The sequence below is a fragment of the Dicentrarchus labrax genome, unplaced genomic scaffold, assembly GCF_905237075.1.
Source record: "Dicentrarchus labrax unplaced genomic scaffold, dlabrax2021, whole genome shotgun sequence".
Classification (NCBI taxonomy): Eukaryota; Metazoa; Chordata; class Actinopteri; family Moronidae; genus Dicentrarchus; species Dicentrarchus labrax.
Window position 1 is genome coordinate 10,672,647 of NW_026136705.1, and position 17,123 is coordinate 10,689,769.

The 17,123-nt window shown below is 42.2% G+C and overlaps 1 protein-coding gene across 2 annotated transcripts in view; it reads left to right on the plus strand.

The window, feature by feature from the left end:
• The window catches only part of srrm3 (serine/arginine repetitive matrix 3), a 71,975-nt gene that overhangs the window by 40,783 nt on the left and 14,069 nt on the right, over positions 1 to 17,123 (plus strand). For both annotated transcript variants that reach the window (XM_051400318.1, XM_051400319.1), the window contains exons 3-9: positions 4,588 to 4,689; positions 11,092 to 11,193; positions 11,664 to 11,744; positions 12,243 to 12,311; positions 14,893 to 14,928; positions 15,178 to 15,228; positions 15,779 to 15,886. In XM_051400318.1, coding sequence (XP_051256278.1) covers positions 4,588 to 4,689; positions 11,092 to 11,193; positions 11,664 to 11,744; positions 12,243 to 12,311; positions 14,893 to 14,928; positions 15,178 to 15,228; positions 15,779 to 15,886 — 549 coding nt within the window. The remainder of the gene's footprint in view (positions 1 to 4,587; positions 4,690 to 11,091; positions 11,194 to 11,663; positions 11,745 to 12,242; positions 12,312 to 14,892; positions 14,929 to 15,177; positions 15,229 to 15,778; positions 15,887 to 17,123) is intronic.

Consider the following 17,123-nt stretch of genomic DNA (forward strand, 5'->3'; position numbering starts at 1 on the left):
TGGAGGTTTTCCTGCAAGCCAAAGCCTGCGTCATAAGACGATAAGCCCGAGTCCTATAAGACTGAAAATTGGAAGTAAAAAGCATCAGGGAGAATGAGCCATTTTATACACTGTCACTGGAGAGCTCCGAGCCAATATAGTAGCTCCATCCTAGACAAAAGAGCTTCAAATGCTGTTGTTACAGGAGGTCTTAGAGGAGATGAGCAATCAGAAAGAGTAGCAATGGCAGATTGTGCTGCTCTAACCATTGATCTGATTACACTGTGGGGGAGGTGAAAAGAGCTGCTCTATATAGTGAGAGAAAGGTATAGTCTTTCTGTCTGGTCTACCCAGTATCTGTTATCTAACTAGAAAATCTATGACTGTAGAGAGCATCAATTGAAAATCCTCTCCACTTGAGAGTTAAACTATTTCACTGTGGCACTCAGTAGGTCGTTTTAATTCTGGCCCTGAAATAGAAATGTGGGGGTGTTCGGGTTTGCCTTCCCGCGTTCCCATCGCCATTCAATCTTACTAACTACATTGGCATCACTATGCCTCTGTACTCTTTGCAGCGAGATTGATGGCTGCAGAGTTTCATAGGTGTACAGCAGTGCCTGGGGACGACTTGTGGAAGAAAAAAAATCTCTTCACACATCAAACGCAGAGACATCACTGGCAGTCAGCACACACACACAAACACACACCGCCCACATGTAGGCACGTCCTCATCAAATCGATGACTATCAGCGTAAGGATGGTCTCTGGGCCACAACTATTCATTTTCCAGGATCGCGAGTTAATGGGGGGAATCTGTGGGTCCTCTGAGCTGTCTAATTACTCCAATCAAATTCTTTAATCGTGGTGATATTTCATGGCCGGGGTGGCGGGGAGCCCCTCGTCCTGATCGATGTCCCCTGTCTCTCTCCGTCCAAATCACTGGGACTTTGCATGCTGTAGGCAATGGGCCTGGGCTAAATGGCTTTCATTTGGCTCCACTTGGCTCACTCTAAAAAGTCCCACCTCTTACACACACACACACACACACACACACACACACACACACCCACACACCCACGCACACACACACACACACACACACGCAAACATAAATGAAAGACACATGTGCCATGTTCAGTTTAACGTTCATTTCAGTTTGAACTCACTGAGAGTGACCGCTTCAGTCGGCCCCTCCTCTGTGCTGTGTCAGGTCAGAACAGATGGTGTGTTAGGCAGAAAGCAGTTACCTTTACAGCTGCAAGAAGTGCTAATTAAATGTGCAGAGGATAGATGTGTTGTTTCAGTGTGCTTATCCTAATAGCTTCTGACATATGTGGCCATTTACACAGATTGATTTAGAGCTCACTGTGGATTTTTGTCTAACTTGTCTGGTCTGCAACTCAAAGGTTCGAGTCTCAAACTCCAAACATGGGCTCTTTTCTTTATGCTTATTTTTTGCATAGATTTTTTTGTTATCTCTTAAGGTGAACCTGCCCACCGCTCACCAGGTTCCTACAGGCATTCAGGTTCTCCCGGCCTGTACTTCTAAACCCCAGGCTCTTTGTTGAAACAGCACCACTGCTGGGCATGCACTATCTGACTTTGGTTTCTAAGCTAGACCGATCAAACGGAACCTGACTTTGCCGTGCTTCATGCTGGGAAGCTGTGCAGAGCTTCAGAATCGAGCAATTTAATGGGAGGACGGAGAGAGAGGAAACACAAAAGCAGACAGATTCTGTAGATCATATGTCAACAGAGGCTTTAGCTTCATAAGTTCTGACCCTCCCTTTCTTGCTTTAGCTGGAGTGTCAACAGAGATAGCTGCAGGTGCTAACATCCTGACAATCATCAGCGCAATGTGAAGGAGAAAGCCCTACAGTCTTGGTTTCTGTTTGGCCCGAGCGCATTTCACAGTCAGAATCCTTTCTGATCCTTCTTTACCTATTGTACACCCTCCTTCGATCCACAACAGAGCGCTGAGAGAACGTCGGGTCCGCTGTAGAGTTGTCGGGAAGCAGCTGATGTATGGTGATCGCTCCTGCGCTGTGCATGGAAAGCCATGAATATAAAGTGTGTGTTTGTGGCCTCCATTGTGCTGAGTTGACAGCTGCTGGGCTGAGAGATTGCCGTACAGCAGGACCTGATGGTGCTGTCACACTGTTGGGCCATCTTCCAGCTATTTCTCCATCACATAATCTCATTCTCCGCACCGTCAATGCACTGATAGCACTCTGCCTACAATACATGGTATCAGCTGCTATATTTAATCTGAGAAAAGCAAACACTCCTCAGACTAATGCTATTTTCACACTGAAATGAGCCACTGGTTAATTTACAATTCAGTTTATAGAACTGGTGCAGCTAAGTAAGGGAGTCTCCAAGAGTCCATGTTTCAGCACTGAGTGATGGACAGTTCCCCTGCACTCTTACATACTGCCAGTGGAGCTCCCATGTCAGATGTTATGACCTATTAAACAGGTAAATAAACTGCGTGGAACATGTGTCACAACATACTTTAGTGTCCTTAAGAGAAATCTTAATGCCGGAGCTTGGCAGTCAGTCTGACACTGTGGGTCTCTCTCAGCGCAGGAAGTATAATGTTGCCATGGAGTCAGTGAGTTAGTTAGTATTTTAGCCTATATTTGTTTACATTTCGGCAAATTGTCATTAAAAGTATGCCGAATTAGCTATTAGTACTTCCTGTTTGGAGTGTACCCATGGATGTACAAACAACATTCATTGCATAACTCTGATACTGAAGAAGACTTAACATGATGATTCTCAGGCAAGTTCTGGTGTCGTAAGACCTTCTTAGAAGTCTTTTTTTCTATGATTTCAAAGTCGAGTTTTCTGGCAGTGATAAGAGAATACAACTGTCTCTGGCTTTACACTAAATAAAAAGGTTTGTTATTTATCTTTGCATTCAGACAGAAGAAGAAGAAAGCAGGGGGAAACACATAACCTGACTCTTTCTAAAGCCAAAATACACATCAACCACCACCTCTAAAAAATCAATTAATTAATTAACACTTGTATTTTCTTTGTTTAATTCATACAAAAACAAGAGCATCGTTTTTTTCCCTTTGGACAGAGACAGGCCAGCTGTTTCCAGTCTTTATGCTAAGCCAAGCTAACCATCTCCTAGCTTCATATTTGACTTACAGACATGAGTGCGGTATCAAACATGTCATCAACTCTTGAAAAAAGAGAACTGATCCTTGAAGAGAGAGAGAAGCTCTGAATGTGTGTTTCGGCACTAAGTGATAGACAGTACCTCCTCAGTACTTTGATTATGGTAAGTGGAGCTCACATTTCAGATGTCATCCCTTATCAAATAAGCAAATATCACACACCAGTATTTTAAGACTCAAAGAGATGATGAGTTCTAAGGCGTCATTCTTTTTATCATTACCAACTTACTGTGAATGCAGGCCATATTTAACTGTGGATAATGAGTGAATCTATCTGAACACACTGCTATATCCCAGGCACCCCTCATACATGCTCTTGTTGTTGAACTTGATATGTACACTACAGTATATTATTAATGGCTGAGGCTTCCAGTCAGTCTAATTCTGTGATGTCTGGCTCCTGGCCACACTTTCACAGCTCTATTAATTCTCTCCCTTTCCCCCTCCCTCCTCCGTCCTCCTCTCTCCCTTCATGTTTCTCTGCCGCTGTAGCTCATTACATTCCATTACCACGGCCAGAGCAGAATGTGGAGATGGTGTGAATACAGCAGGAGATCAGCTCGGTGTACAGTGCATTGAAGAGGCCATGTACTGTCAAGTTCACAGACATGCATTATCCTATGAGAATCTGTAGAATGGCATAGGGCAGAGCTACTTCATTCTCTCGGTCGCGCTGGTTCAGACAGGCTGGCTGACTTATTATTGTCTCCCTCTCAGAGCTGTCAGTGGATACATGGCCAGCGTTTAGAGGCTGTTACTGCAGCCCAAAGCTGTATGCATGACATATTTTAGTGTTTGATTCATTCAAGGAAATTAGTATAACTTATTATTTTCATGCTCTTCTATTGCAGCAACTCACAGCCACAGTATACCTGAAATGGAAAACACCAGATATTCTCAATTAGAAAATACAAATACAAATCCACAATGTGACACAGACAGTAATTTCCACTGCAGCAGTCTAATTCTGTCTGTCTGCTTGTTGAAAGCTCCTCACGCTGCCCCACAGTTACCCTCAACTCAGTGAGTTACGGCGCTCTGCCTGCAGAATAAAACATGACATGCAGTCCGGGCCTGAACAAGGAACCCGCCGGGGTCGGGAGAGGTTGACTGAATCATGAGTATACATCATTCGTCTGAGTGTCATTTTTAGTTAGCGCACGGTCAGAAGACGCTCTTTACCATTTGTTCGGACCGTGTGATGGTGGGGGAGGACATGGCTCCACACGGGCATCTGGCAGTTATGACGGATGACAGTTAGCTTCGCCAATGCCCCTGCTGCATTCAGTGCTGTTGGTAAAAGCTGCTGCTTGTCTGCTCGCTACTCTGCCGAGCAGTCAAAACTGCAGATTACTGATTGAGTGTGTGTGTTTGTCTGAGCCTCTACTAACTGTTGTGTCTTTATGTGCGTCCTCAGGTACACAGAGGAAGAGATTCGACAGAAAGTGAGCACATTCAGACAAATGCTGATGGACAAGGAGGGCGTTATCACCAGAGAGGGCTCACACACACAACCAGTGTAAGTTACTATGCATCCTGTCTATGATGAGGTGTAATGCAAAGCTGCATCTGTATCTTTCTGTGTCACAAATATAATTGTGTCTGTATTTGGCAGTGGTGTAAGGCAGTAGTGATTTATTACAGATATATTACAAGTCAAAATTTTACAAAAATTCAATAGTATAAAATACTTATAGTACAAAAGCTGCAAGTACTCATTATCTAGAAAGGATAATTTCAGAATAAAGTATGTTATATTATTGGATCATAGTTATTGATGCATTCATGTTGCAGCTGGTAAAGAAGGAGCTAGTTTAATTTCCTTTATACTGCTGGGTAGAATTGTTTTAGGATTTTCACCCAGGGATCAATAAAATCTTGACCTATTATAATGCATCATAATTTATTTGTTGATTAAATGTTGTTGTTCATTAATCTAAATCTGTAAAGTAACTAGTGACTTAAGTTATAGGGTAGCGAAGGAAAAAGTACAATATTTGCCTCTGATATGTAGTGAAATAGAAATATAAAGAAGTAGAAAATGGAAAAGTACAAGTACCTCAAAATTGTATTTAAATCTATGTAATTTTTGTTGCTTTCCACCACTGGTATTTGGATTTATAATAGAAATTATAGAGAAATTGTCTAGTCTGCCTCTGTTATTTGTACTCATACATATATTTATAAGTCAAGCTGTCAACAAAATAACCAGAATTAAGCAGAAAATAAAATGTGTATTTGTCTGTGTTGAAATCCATAGTGGAGATACAACAGGAACTTAGTGGAATAGACTAGTCAGAAATGAACTGGGCCACGTTGCATGATGCAATTGGAAGAAGCCCAGTGAAAATATAGTTCGTTTGAAGTGTCAAGAATCATGAGGATCAGGAAGTAAAAGTAACACCTGTGACAAGCATATTGCTGCAAAAATGTGGATTCAGAGCACATTATTTGTACACATATGATGATGTAGTCGCTAACACCCCTAGTGTGCATGCATGCTTATTTACCTTGCCTCCTTTTTGCTCCTTGCTGACACATTTTTTCTTTCAGCTAATTTATTAGAGAACCCAAAGAGTTTTGTATCCTTGATAATAAATTAATTACAAAATGAATACAAATGCTTTATAGTAAATGAATCTAATAAAAGTAGACAGCAGTAAATATGAAATGCCAGCAGAAATTGATTTTAAAAAAGGCTATGAAAAATGGCCTGCCAGTCTAATAATGTCTTCAGGCAGGCCCATTCCAAAGAATATGGACCGTGATTACAAAAGTGCAATACATTTTCATTTAAATCCTTGGCTTTTGACTGATAATGCCTCTCTGTGAATACACAGGGAATGGTTAAACCCTGGTGCTCTGAAAATAATCAGCACCATTTTAAAGTCTATTCTAAACTCTGCTGGAAGCCAATGAGGCGAAGATTGGCATGATAATTGTCAATTTGTTTAGTGTTCAGCCTCGCAGCCTCAGCTTTGAGCGGGAGGTGGGAGGGAGAGCGTCTCATCTGAAGCAAGCAGAGACAGAATTAAAGGAATAAAAATAAAAGATTGCGTGTCTTATTCCAGATCACAGAGAGACACACTCGCTCACAAAGGCCACCGCTTCAGCCGTCAAAAAACATGAAAAACAGCAACAGCAGGATGTAGGCGTGGTGGCCCTCCTGAGTCAATGCCTCATACCGTGTGTGAATGATTGAGAGAGGCAGTGTGGTGGTGGCGACGTGACCCGCTGTCTGCGAATTAATGACTGGTAATGACGATGATGTTTCCCGTCTCGCAGCCTAGACTAATGATTCTCCCTCCTCTGCACCTTAGCTGATGTCTGATATTGGGACAGACCATGCTGAAATGAGGAGGTACACTGAGGGAGTTATAGAGGACGGTTACACACAGGGGGAGGAATATAACAAACATCTGTGGCCCAGAGAAAGTAAACTATGAAGATACAGAAAGCTTTGTTTGTTTTTCTTTTCGCATTAGTTCACTCTCAAGGGCACTTCTGAGTCAGGTCAATTTGGGATGTCAGAGCTCGCTTCAAATTCGGCAACTTTCCCTCTCCAGAAAGGCCTTGATGTGGAAAATTGAAGATGGTTGGTAATTTGCAGGGTTGTTATCCCCCCCCCAACTCCCCCTCACACTCACCCAGCCCCTTACTCAGACACACACACACACACAACAGCAGACATCGTTCTGAGGTAATCTCTGTCCCTCTGCCCAACATTGTGACGTTACTTGTGAAGTGCCTCAATCAGAAGCTTTATGTGAAGCATGCCTTAATCAACCCACGGGTTGGCCTCGGGCCAAAACTGTAATATAAACCCTAACTGACGACTCACTGCCACTAGCAATAAGCATATCAGAACAGTCCCCCGCATGAATAATGTAGGTAATGCGGTAAGGGACCCTCACATCAGCTAATGTTGGCCCATGAGGGCCTAAGTCAACTGTGGTAAACAGCCAGCAGTATGCACGTATGTGTGAGTGACCTCATATTAATGGAGAGGTTGTGTCACTGCTACCTCTGTCTGTAAAACGATGCTAAACCAAGATGGTACACATAGTAAACATTAAACCTGCCAAACATCAGCATATAGGCATTATTCTTGTGAGCATTTAGCCCAGAGCACCGCTAAACACAGCCTCATTTTGATTGTACCTCAAATTAGATATTTTGATTGAAATTTCAAAGGTATTGCAAACGTATGTCACATACTTGAATAAAGTCACAAATCAAGTCATAAATCAAGGTAACATGAACCCCCGTTGAGGTTTTTATGAAGTAGTTTAATCATGTGTAATGTAAATGTGAATTATTTAAGAAACCACTTATTTACACACATCTTTGTTAGCTGTGTTTATCCTCCTGTATGCCTATACATTTATTCTGTGGACCCATAGCAGTTAATCTCATTGTAATTTAGGCACAAATTGATGCTACACAACTTCAAGCAAAAAGAGATATAGATAAAGATAACAGGCATAGAAATGTAGATTGGCTAAATGATAATGGAGGCTTCATCTCAAACTCAAACACACTGCTGCCTTCAGTGTGTTTGAGTTTGCTCAGCTGGGAGGTTTTATTCAGATGCTATCTTTTCCACAGGGACTATTACTATTGACAGGCTTGGCCCCTCAGCTGTACCTTAATACTCACACACTAGCAGTAAACAGCCTGCAGTAAGCATGGATGTGCTAGCTCATAACTCTGTTTACCGATGTCCCACATTGATTTCCTGCAGAATGGATGGGAACACAGAAGGAGAGAAGGAATGCAGTGTGTAAAGCCTCTAGAGCTAAAGCGAGACTGTCCGATCGGAACAGGATCAATGGGGAAACTGACCCTGGGCTTCACATAGCTGCTCAATATGTGATAAAAAGGCCTGAGACCGACGTTTCTTCATTAGAGATATATTTACTTTCAATAACAATGGACCATCAGTTCCACTGTTGTGCACATGGGTGCATCCAGAACATCAAGGTTTTCCCCCATGATCACAGAATTGATCAGCTCAGCGTTAACCCTCAGCCTGCTCAATCCTTCATCTTAATACGGCCTCCATAAAGCAGCTACTAGATTTGCCCCCACCCTCATACTGAGGAGTAATCAATCCGGCCTCCACCTACCTCCTCCTCCCAGAATAACAAACTATAACTCTCTGCAGCAATAGAAATATATCCGGGCCTTCAGTGGCAGAGTGGCTGTCTGAGTGGGGATATGAATGAGCTGCACTACTTTGTGCTGCAGCCCTGAGGAGGGCCTTGGCTGTAGTCCATCACTGCCAGGTCCCAGGGACAGCGGCTGAATTAGGAAGTCTCCTGCCTCACCAGGGCACCATTAAGCACCGGGGCACTTACTCATCTGCCTAACAGGGACGCTGTGTTGATCACAACCAGGCTGGACAGATGTCATTTAGGAGATTAGAAACAGGATTGGGAATTAGTTGATTTATCACTAATGACTAAGCATGGGGACCATGAGATAGTTTCAATTGTTGTTAATTGTTCTTTTTGGCAGTGTGCTGAGTCCTGGACCTACAGGGACATGGTCTTAAGAGGAAGGCACAAAAACTGGCAGCCTAAATGAAACATGTTGTTTCTGAAAGGCCAAAATGAGATTTTAAATGTCAACATGTATAGTAATGTAAAGTAAATGTAAATGTATCCTCTAGTGAATTTTCCAAATTAATTTGGCTGTAGTGTCCCTGGTGCTTACAACTACGAATAGAGGGGTTAGGGTTAGAGGGGCCTCGGTTCCACTAGCAATCTCTTTCATTTGTGTTTTCTGAAAAATGAGGCATGTTCCTGGAGTTTATTATCAATTTTCTAAGACAACCAGCCTCCAGCACTCGTTTTTAGAAACTGAAAACTTAATGATTATAACAAAGTTCAACAATCACTTTGTGAGCTCAGAAAAACTTCTGGTTCTGGTTTGTATCTTTGTTTGGCAGGTATAATGTGAGTATCAGAAGGGAGACATATACAGTACAGTACAGTGTTTTATACTGCAGGGCATTGTGTGTGTGTGTGTGTGTGTGTCCCTCTTCTCAGCTCAATATTCAAAAGTAAGATGGGTCATTGTATATTCGCACGGACCGTTTCTAACTTACCCAACTTAAAATTGAGATTAAAATTCATGTGAGCTGTGTCACGCCCACACTGCCTACAGTTGTTTTCCTCCTTCTTTAATTGATTCAGTTTGTTGCTCCAGTTCGTATTAACATGATTTTTGTAATGCAAGTTTATTCATCGGGGTGAGGGCTGCAGTGCGTGTGTGTTTTGAACTCAATACTTTTCTGTGTATGTGTACGGAAAAGGGCTGTCATTGTGAAGTTGGGTTATTTTGCTGGTACTTGGCATCCCTGCTGTGCCCAGTGGTGCTCAGCCAATTAAGGGCTCTGTTGCCTCGTCTCTTCCTAACTAAGCGTTAGGCCTGTGCCCTGTTCAAATCCTCTACACACTCTCCTTCCAGACATTTCACAGCACGTATTTTTTCAGTTTTTTCTCTACACCTCCCCTCCTGATCAGACGTAAATCTGCTGTGATAGTGCAGCCCATTTGTGTTTGATCTCCCTACTAGAGATGCACTGTCCTTTGGTTTGTCAACTTCTTCCCCGTGTGTTGCTTCACCCTCGTCTCATTACTCCTGCCTGTTTTCATATCTCTCTTATTAATTGAAGGCTGCACGGTTAGTCTTGAGGTTATGTCTCTGTCATCATCACTCGAAACTAAATAACCTCTACATATAATTCCATATGTTACATCTCTGTGTATAAATACCAGAAAGCCCGGAGCATGACCTGCTGGATTTGTTAAAGCACTGGGACGTGAACAGGTCAGAGAAAGGATTGCATAGGGGAAAAATAATCAGTGTGGTGTGTGTTTTTTTATCTCTTTCTTTTGCCTTCATGGAGCCTGCAAGGTCAGATTTGGTGGATCAGAGGAGGCCACATAAGAGGGAAGGGGGTAGTGGGGCAGGGGGGATTATAGGGAGGATGTTCCTGCCATCTGTACATACAATACAGTATGTGTGAGTAACCAGTTGGAAGATTAGAATCCCACAAGCTGAGCTGCAAGAGTGAGAGATGATGATATTCTCACTGCCGGGGTGAGATAAAAATACATTCACAAAAAACTTTCGTGTTTGAGCATGAAATTTTCATATACTTGCCTTTTGTTTTTGTTTTTTCCTTAACCCAAGTTGGGTCCAGATGGCTTAGGTACACGTTAGGTACATAGGGCATTACATCATGGGTGAACATTTTTAGCTAGCGTTGTTGCTCTGTGGCAAGGTCGGTCCACCACCTTGGTCCAGACTGAAATGTGTCAGCAACTATTAGAAGGTTGCCTTGAAATTGTCTACAGACATTAATTTCCCCAGAGGATGAATCCCACTGGCTTTGGTGATCCACTGACTATTCCTCTAGCACCACCAGCAGGATGAAATGGGTTTTCAGTGACATATCTCCACAACTATTGGATAGATTACCATGAAATTTGGTCCCTACATTCATGTCCCTGTCTGAATGCATTGTAATAAAATTGCTGATCCCTTAACTTTTCTATCCAGCGCCATCATCTGGTCAAAATTTCTATTTGTTCAATAGTTTGGTTGTGAGTCAGTACACAAACGCCATACAAGGTTTGAGATCATTTAGAAAGTGTCTCGAGTACATTTTTCAACTGTAAAATATTCCGTATATTAGTATGTATTTTGTAAAAGATTGTCTTTTTATGTTAGGGCTTTTAAACCAGGGGTCTCAAAGTCAAATAGGCCACTATTTACCATAGGTTAGGTCTCTGTCATGACAACCAGGGCCAGACCTGGGCTCACCATACATCCACACTTGTTTCTCCTCTCACTCACAATACACATACACTCTCACCGCATTTATGATCTCCGGCTCTTGTGTCTTCAGGGTCAACCACCTGCACTATCAGCCTAATGAGTATGAAGAGGACCCTGAATTGGTTGGCTATGAAGATGGAGACTATGACCATGATTACCACAGTGACAACAGGTAAAGCACACGTTCAAACACGCACTCATAATGTATAAATGACCAGCTCTGACCTCTCAAGTGGTGAATTAAATCCTATTATGTCCTTTACATGGCCTCTGGGTGTTTCCTTTGATGATATCCATAACATAAAGGATACAAATGCTCTTCAAGCAACCCATTATTATTTCTGCTTGTAGCCCATAATGCAGATGGTCAAGTGTAATTTCCTCAAAGTGATTTCCTGTTTCTATTGTAAGATATATTGCATGGATATTGTGTATTATGGCAGAATGAATTGCGGAAATGAGAAAATAGACACATATCGCCTTGTTATCAGCACAGCAGCAAATAACTATAATCAGACATTTATTCTTTCTGCAAAATTATTATAATAACAATCACTTGTAAATTATTTCTGCCTTCCTCGCTCTCGATCTCGCTCTTGATCTCGCTCTCCCTCTTGTTCTCTCTTTCTGTGGCCAATTCAGAGTGAAGAGGAAATCAAGCAGCTCTCCATCCCCTCGTCCAAAGAAAAGGAAGAAGAAGAAATCTGGCCGCCGGAGGAGTCGGTGAGTGGAAACAGCTTCCACTGATGAAGTGGTTCGATTTTTTCTCCTTTTTTTCTGGCCTCGTTGACAGAATAATTACACTGTGGTATTATGAAAAGGAATTGCAATTATTTTGGCGTGAATATTGCAAACAAGCCATCGGATACTGCAATTGTGGAGGTGGGGAGGGGATCTGTAGGAAATCATTAACAATGCATAGTCTTATCTTCCATTTTCTTTTTGACAAGGTCAGCGAAAGAAATAGAGAGAGAGAGAAGGAAAGGGTACAGTGGTGCTAAAGAGAAGGAAGAATAAGAAGAGAGAGGCAGAGAGATGAGTAGAGCCTTGGTGAGAAAAATTATCTGAGCTATTATAGGATAGACACCTTTCCTAACAATGATCCCTCTGAGGTGTAGTGTAATGCAGCACAATGATGAGTGAAAAGCCAGAATTCAACAGCAATCTGAGGCTCATTTTGCAGTCATGGCATGCAAATGTTTCCCCTCTCTCCATCAACAGGTTTGGCAGCTCCTCACCCACTCACAGAGAGAAGAAGAAAAAGAGTGGGAAGAAACACAAGCGAGACAGGTGAGAGTGTACATACCGCATGTGAGTGTCATCACAGACATTTCATCTCAAGAAAGAAGCTCCGACTTTTCAAGGGTTTGTCGACAGTCGCTCTCACAGTGATGGATGTGAACAAAGACGAGGAGAAGAGATGGAAGAAAATTAGGAGGATAAACGTGGAAAAGGAAAGGAAAGACGAGAAAAAGAGAAGGAAAGACAGGGAGGGAAAGGAGGGGAATAAAGACATGAGTCATGGGAGACGAGACAGAAAGGAAGAGAGACGGGAAGAAAAAGAAAGGGAGGAATGACAGTGGAAACAAGAAAAGAAGAACTATGGGAAGAAACAGAAGAAAAAATTGAAGAAGAGGAATAGAAAGGAAGGGAAGAAAGAGAATGGATGAAATCAAGGAGGAAAGATGGGAGGGAAAGACTAGAATATAAGGGAAAAGGAAAGTTAAAAAGAAAAGGAACGACAAGAAGAAACAAGAAGAGGAAGAAGAGACAACTGAAAAGAAAAGGAGGGGAATTAAGACATGATTCAAAGAAGACAGAAAGGAACAGAGACGGGAATAAAAAGAAAAGGGAAAAAGAGAATGGATGAGAGGAAAGAAAGGAGAGAGAAAAGACTAATAAAAAAGGAAGAAGGGAAAAAAAGAGCAAGAGCTCATCAACAAATGCTTGTGCGATGCCTTGGGATATCATAACCACAATAAGCAATCGTAGACTGCCCTCGTCCTCCAATTTCTCTCATTGTGTGCCTGACTGGGGGCGGAGCGGGGCTAAATGTGTTGCTCTAATAACCCAGCCTGTTTGGGGGTGCACAACACAAGAAAAATGAGCCTCTCACCAAATAGCTGAGCACCACTGCACTGCCCCGCTCTTGTTTCCCACCTCTCATCCATCCACGCACATCCCAGTCCCCCTCGTCCTCTCCCATCACCCCCCCCACACACACACACACACACACACACACACACACACACACACACACCTCCCTCCCAGCCTCACACCAAAGCTGCTCTGCATTGCAGGTACTGTTGATATATGAATAATGTATAGGTGAGGCGGCGATGGCCCCAGAGTAGCCTCCCTTAATGTCAGTCTTCTTTTTAAGTTGCACATTAGGAGAGGAGGGGAGGAGGAGATTACTTTGATTCTGTCCTGCTAAAATTCATACCGCTGCTTGTTTGTAATATACAACTTTAAAATAATAGCTCTAGGTATACTCACATGTTTCACATATAATATCCATGTCTTTGTAGTAGAAGGTGGGGTGAGGGGATTTAGCTACCAGAGTGTGTGAGAGAAGAGAGGAATAATGAGCTCTACAGAATAACAGCTCGTATACAGTAGTCCCCAGTCAACTCCCTCCAGTGGGGAAACAGGGGCTGCTTCTGGGGGCCACAGCTCTGAGTCACATATCAGCCACATACATTACTGTGACAGCTTTATTACTCCCCTTTCAGAGAATCAGCACACTTTGTGCTGGCACTCCCTCCCACTCCACTGCATGCTGTAGGTGTGTAAAACAGCGGAGGAGATGTAGGGCTCTTCAGCAAAATAGCAACAACTCTCACAGACCGGCCTGACTAATCACCATGGAAACTGCAATGAGGGTGAAAGTGATATGGAGGTGATGTGTCAGTTGAACGCTGTGGACTGAGGAATGGCAGGCCTCCCCATCATTACTGTATACTCAGATAGGTGGTTAAAAGGAAACTGAATTTCAGTTTATTATTCCTGCTACCTACAGCCAGAAATAAAAAAATAAAATAAGCACGACATCCAGCACCTGTAGAATAGATACTGGAAACACCTGGTGTGAGAGCCCCCTGGGGACGTCTCTGCACATATAGATGCATGCATGTGATTCAGATTGGTTAGCATTTAATATTCCATTTAGGAGTTAGCACATGAAAACAACATGATCCTCCTGCTGTTCACACTGACATGAACATATTCTCTGATAGGTCGCTGTAGCCTGACACTGCCTTTGTGTCTGCATCTGTTTGTAATATTGACAATTCTTTCATTCATATGCTATATTTGTTATCAAACGTACGTGTGTGTGTTATATGTATCTACATATACATATGTGAGAGATGTTTTATTGAGTCTATGAGTTATTGTCTGTATACTCTGTAATACACTGCTGCTAAATGAACCTCAGCTGCATGGGTAGCTGAGTCACCTTCAGGGACTTTATGTCGTTTCAATATTCTTTGAAGGTTTATGTGAAGATATATTAAAAAAGGAAATAAAAACATGTGGCACACAGATTGATGACAGCACCGATTGGTTTTGGGTTCAGCCTCCAGCACTTGTCCAAAATACTACCTGTGATGTCCTAGAATTTATTTCAAGAAGATAGTAATTCCCAGAACCACCTCAAATCTGGAACACAGACTGATGTAAAAGTACCTTTTCTGAGCAAAAGGTAAATCTGGAAAGGTTAACCAGATTACTCAGTACCATGCAACCTGCTTCTTGGAACAGGCCCTGGTCCACAGCTGGAGCATGCTGTATTGTATATTAATTATTCAGTGTATTATGTGATGAAGTTGTTGTCATTATAATGATTGGGGTGACTTTATCTTTATAGATCTGCATCTGGCTCCAGGAAAAAGAGGAGATACAGGTGTGTAAAAAAAAAACAATACATCATAACATATCAGCACTGTTAACAACATTGTTCATGTGCATCATAGCAAAATGCTGCAAATGAGTTTTCTTGTTTAAGGTGTGTGTAATATTATTGTCATTTCTGCTTATTGATTACTGTTTGTTCAAAAGACAATCCATATGGGTGAGTGGTACACTGAGTTCCCTTTTTTTACATGCTTTAATGTCCACAGCTTCATTATCTTACGTATGACCTGTGTTTCAGATCGGGCAGCCCAAAGAACAAACACAAAGACAAGAACAAACAGAAAAAGAGGTGAGACGCACATAGAATCACTACGATACCATTTACATGGTAATGTTGAGCCGATAGATATGTCTGCTTATTACAAAGTTTCACATTCATTATCAGTCAAAGGTAATGTACATATACACTTTGCACAGTGTGTAAGAATAAGTGAAGCACAATTTGTCCTTCGCACACAGTCAAACAAACAGTCCTCAACAATGGCTACAATTGGAATCACGTTCAGTCTCTCATAAATTTATATTGGTATTTTACACCCATTATCTCAGGCTCAGCCTCACAGAGAATGTTAATGACTGTAAAGCACCGAGTGCATCTTCTAAGCATTATGTGCGAGTTCGACACAATTTCCATGCCATACATTGCACCCTGTCCCGATTAGAATATATATTGAAAGTGTTTGGCAGTGCATGAACTGTCTTACATATCATGAGACAGACTACTGAGCTCGCTGTGGCATGTGTGTCCCCGTGATGTATACGTACATACACGTGGCTTTATGTGTCTATCTGTATGCATGTGTGTGGTGTGTGTTCGTCCATTTGTTGTCTTCCATCAGGTCCCCCGGTGAGACCCCCAGTAGGAGTTCACAGCGTCAAGGCAGCTGCTGTAGCTCCCGCAGCGCCTCCCTGTCCTCAACGCGGAGCACCTCCAAATCTCCTGCCAGGTAGACTCCTCTACACACTCACACACACATACACTTCACACACTGATATTGAGTGTTGTGCAGTTGCCCTGGTGACTGTCAGTCTCTCTCTCATTTAGTCTCGGCCCTAGGGGGATAGATTGGGATAGAAATGGGGCTCCTCTGCATGTCTTATAATAACCCCCATTAAGTGGCTGTGATATCTCACTCAGCACTCATTGTTGAGTATCAAGTGTGATGAAAAAAATATTCATTGTTGGTAACACTGTTAGTCATTTTATGTGGCACATAGCATCTTATTTTTCTTTTTTTTCGTAAGCCGTATTTTACTATGTTTAAGAAATGTCCTGGTTTCTGATTCTAAAGATCCTATTTTTAAGTTCTGACATATTAACCAGATAGCTTTTCAGTTATCTGTAGGGAAAATAAGCTTATAAAGGGGAGCATTTCTACTCTTCTGTGCAGAGTACTCGCTCTCTGAAAAGCCAATAACAGAATCATTATTTCATGAGATTTTATGGATTGTGACATGTTACATTTAACTTAGGTTTCTGGGCCTGCAATTATTAAACTTTGAAGAATTACAGAATGATCTTAAGAATGAACTCATAGGTGAAAAAGTTCTTTGTGAGTGAGCAACCCATTTATCAAGTGACTTACTGCTACTGACAGAAAATAGTAAGATCAGAAAGGATCAAAGTGGATGCAGCAGAACCAGAGATATCGTTTTTTATTCCATATATTCTTCTTCACTATCAAAACCTGGCGCCTACATTACCCACAATGCAGCATGACTGCTTAAAGTTCAGTCTGATATTTGGGGGTGTTATGCTAGTAGCGGCTAATGTAGCCCCAAGACGCCAGCCTCAAGCAGAGATGAGGAGGGGGCTACAAAGGTTTGGTAAGCTCTCTTGTTTCTGACTCAACAACCCCAGATTTTCATTTTCAGACTTGTAGTCTCCAGACACAACAGATGCTGACTGAAGTGACATCACTTGAGGCGAAATCCAGCTCCTACTGGAGACACAGAATTACCACTTTTTCACAAATACAGAAGTAGTCCCCAACACCTGTGAACAGGCTAAAGTCTGTGGAGTTCCCCTTTGAGAGCAACTCTCAGGCGATCACACGATTAACCACATGAATGCTCAGAGCAGGAACAGCCAATCAGAGACCAGGATTTACCCTACATCTGTCCCATTGTTCATGTTATTCTCTACACCTGGGCTTTTATTGTGTTTTTGTGAAATCCTCCATC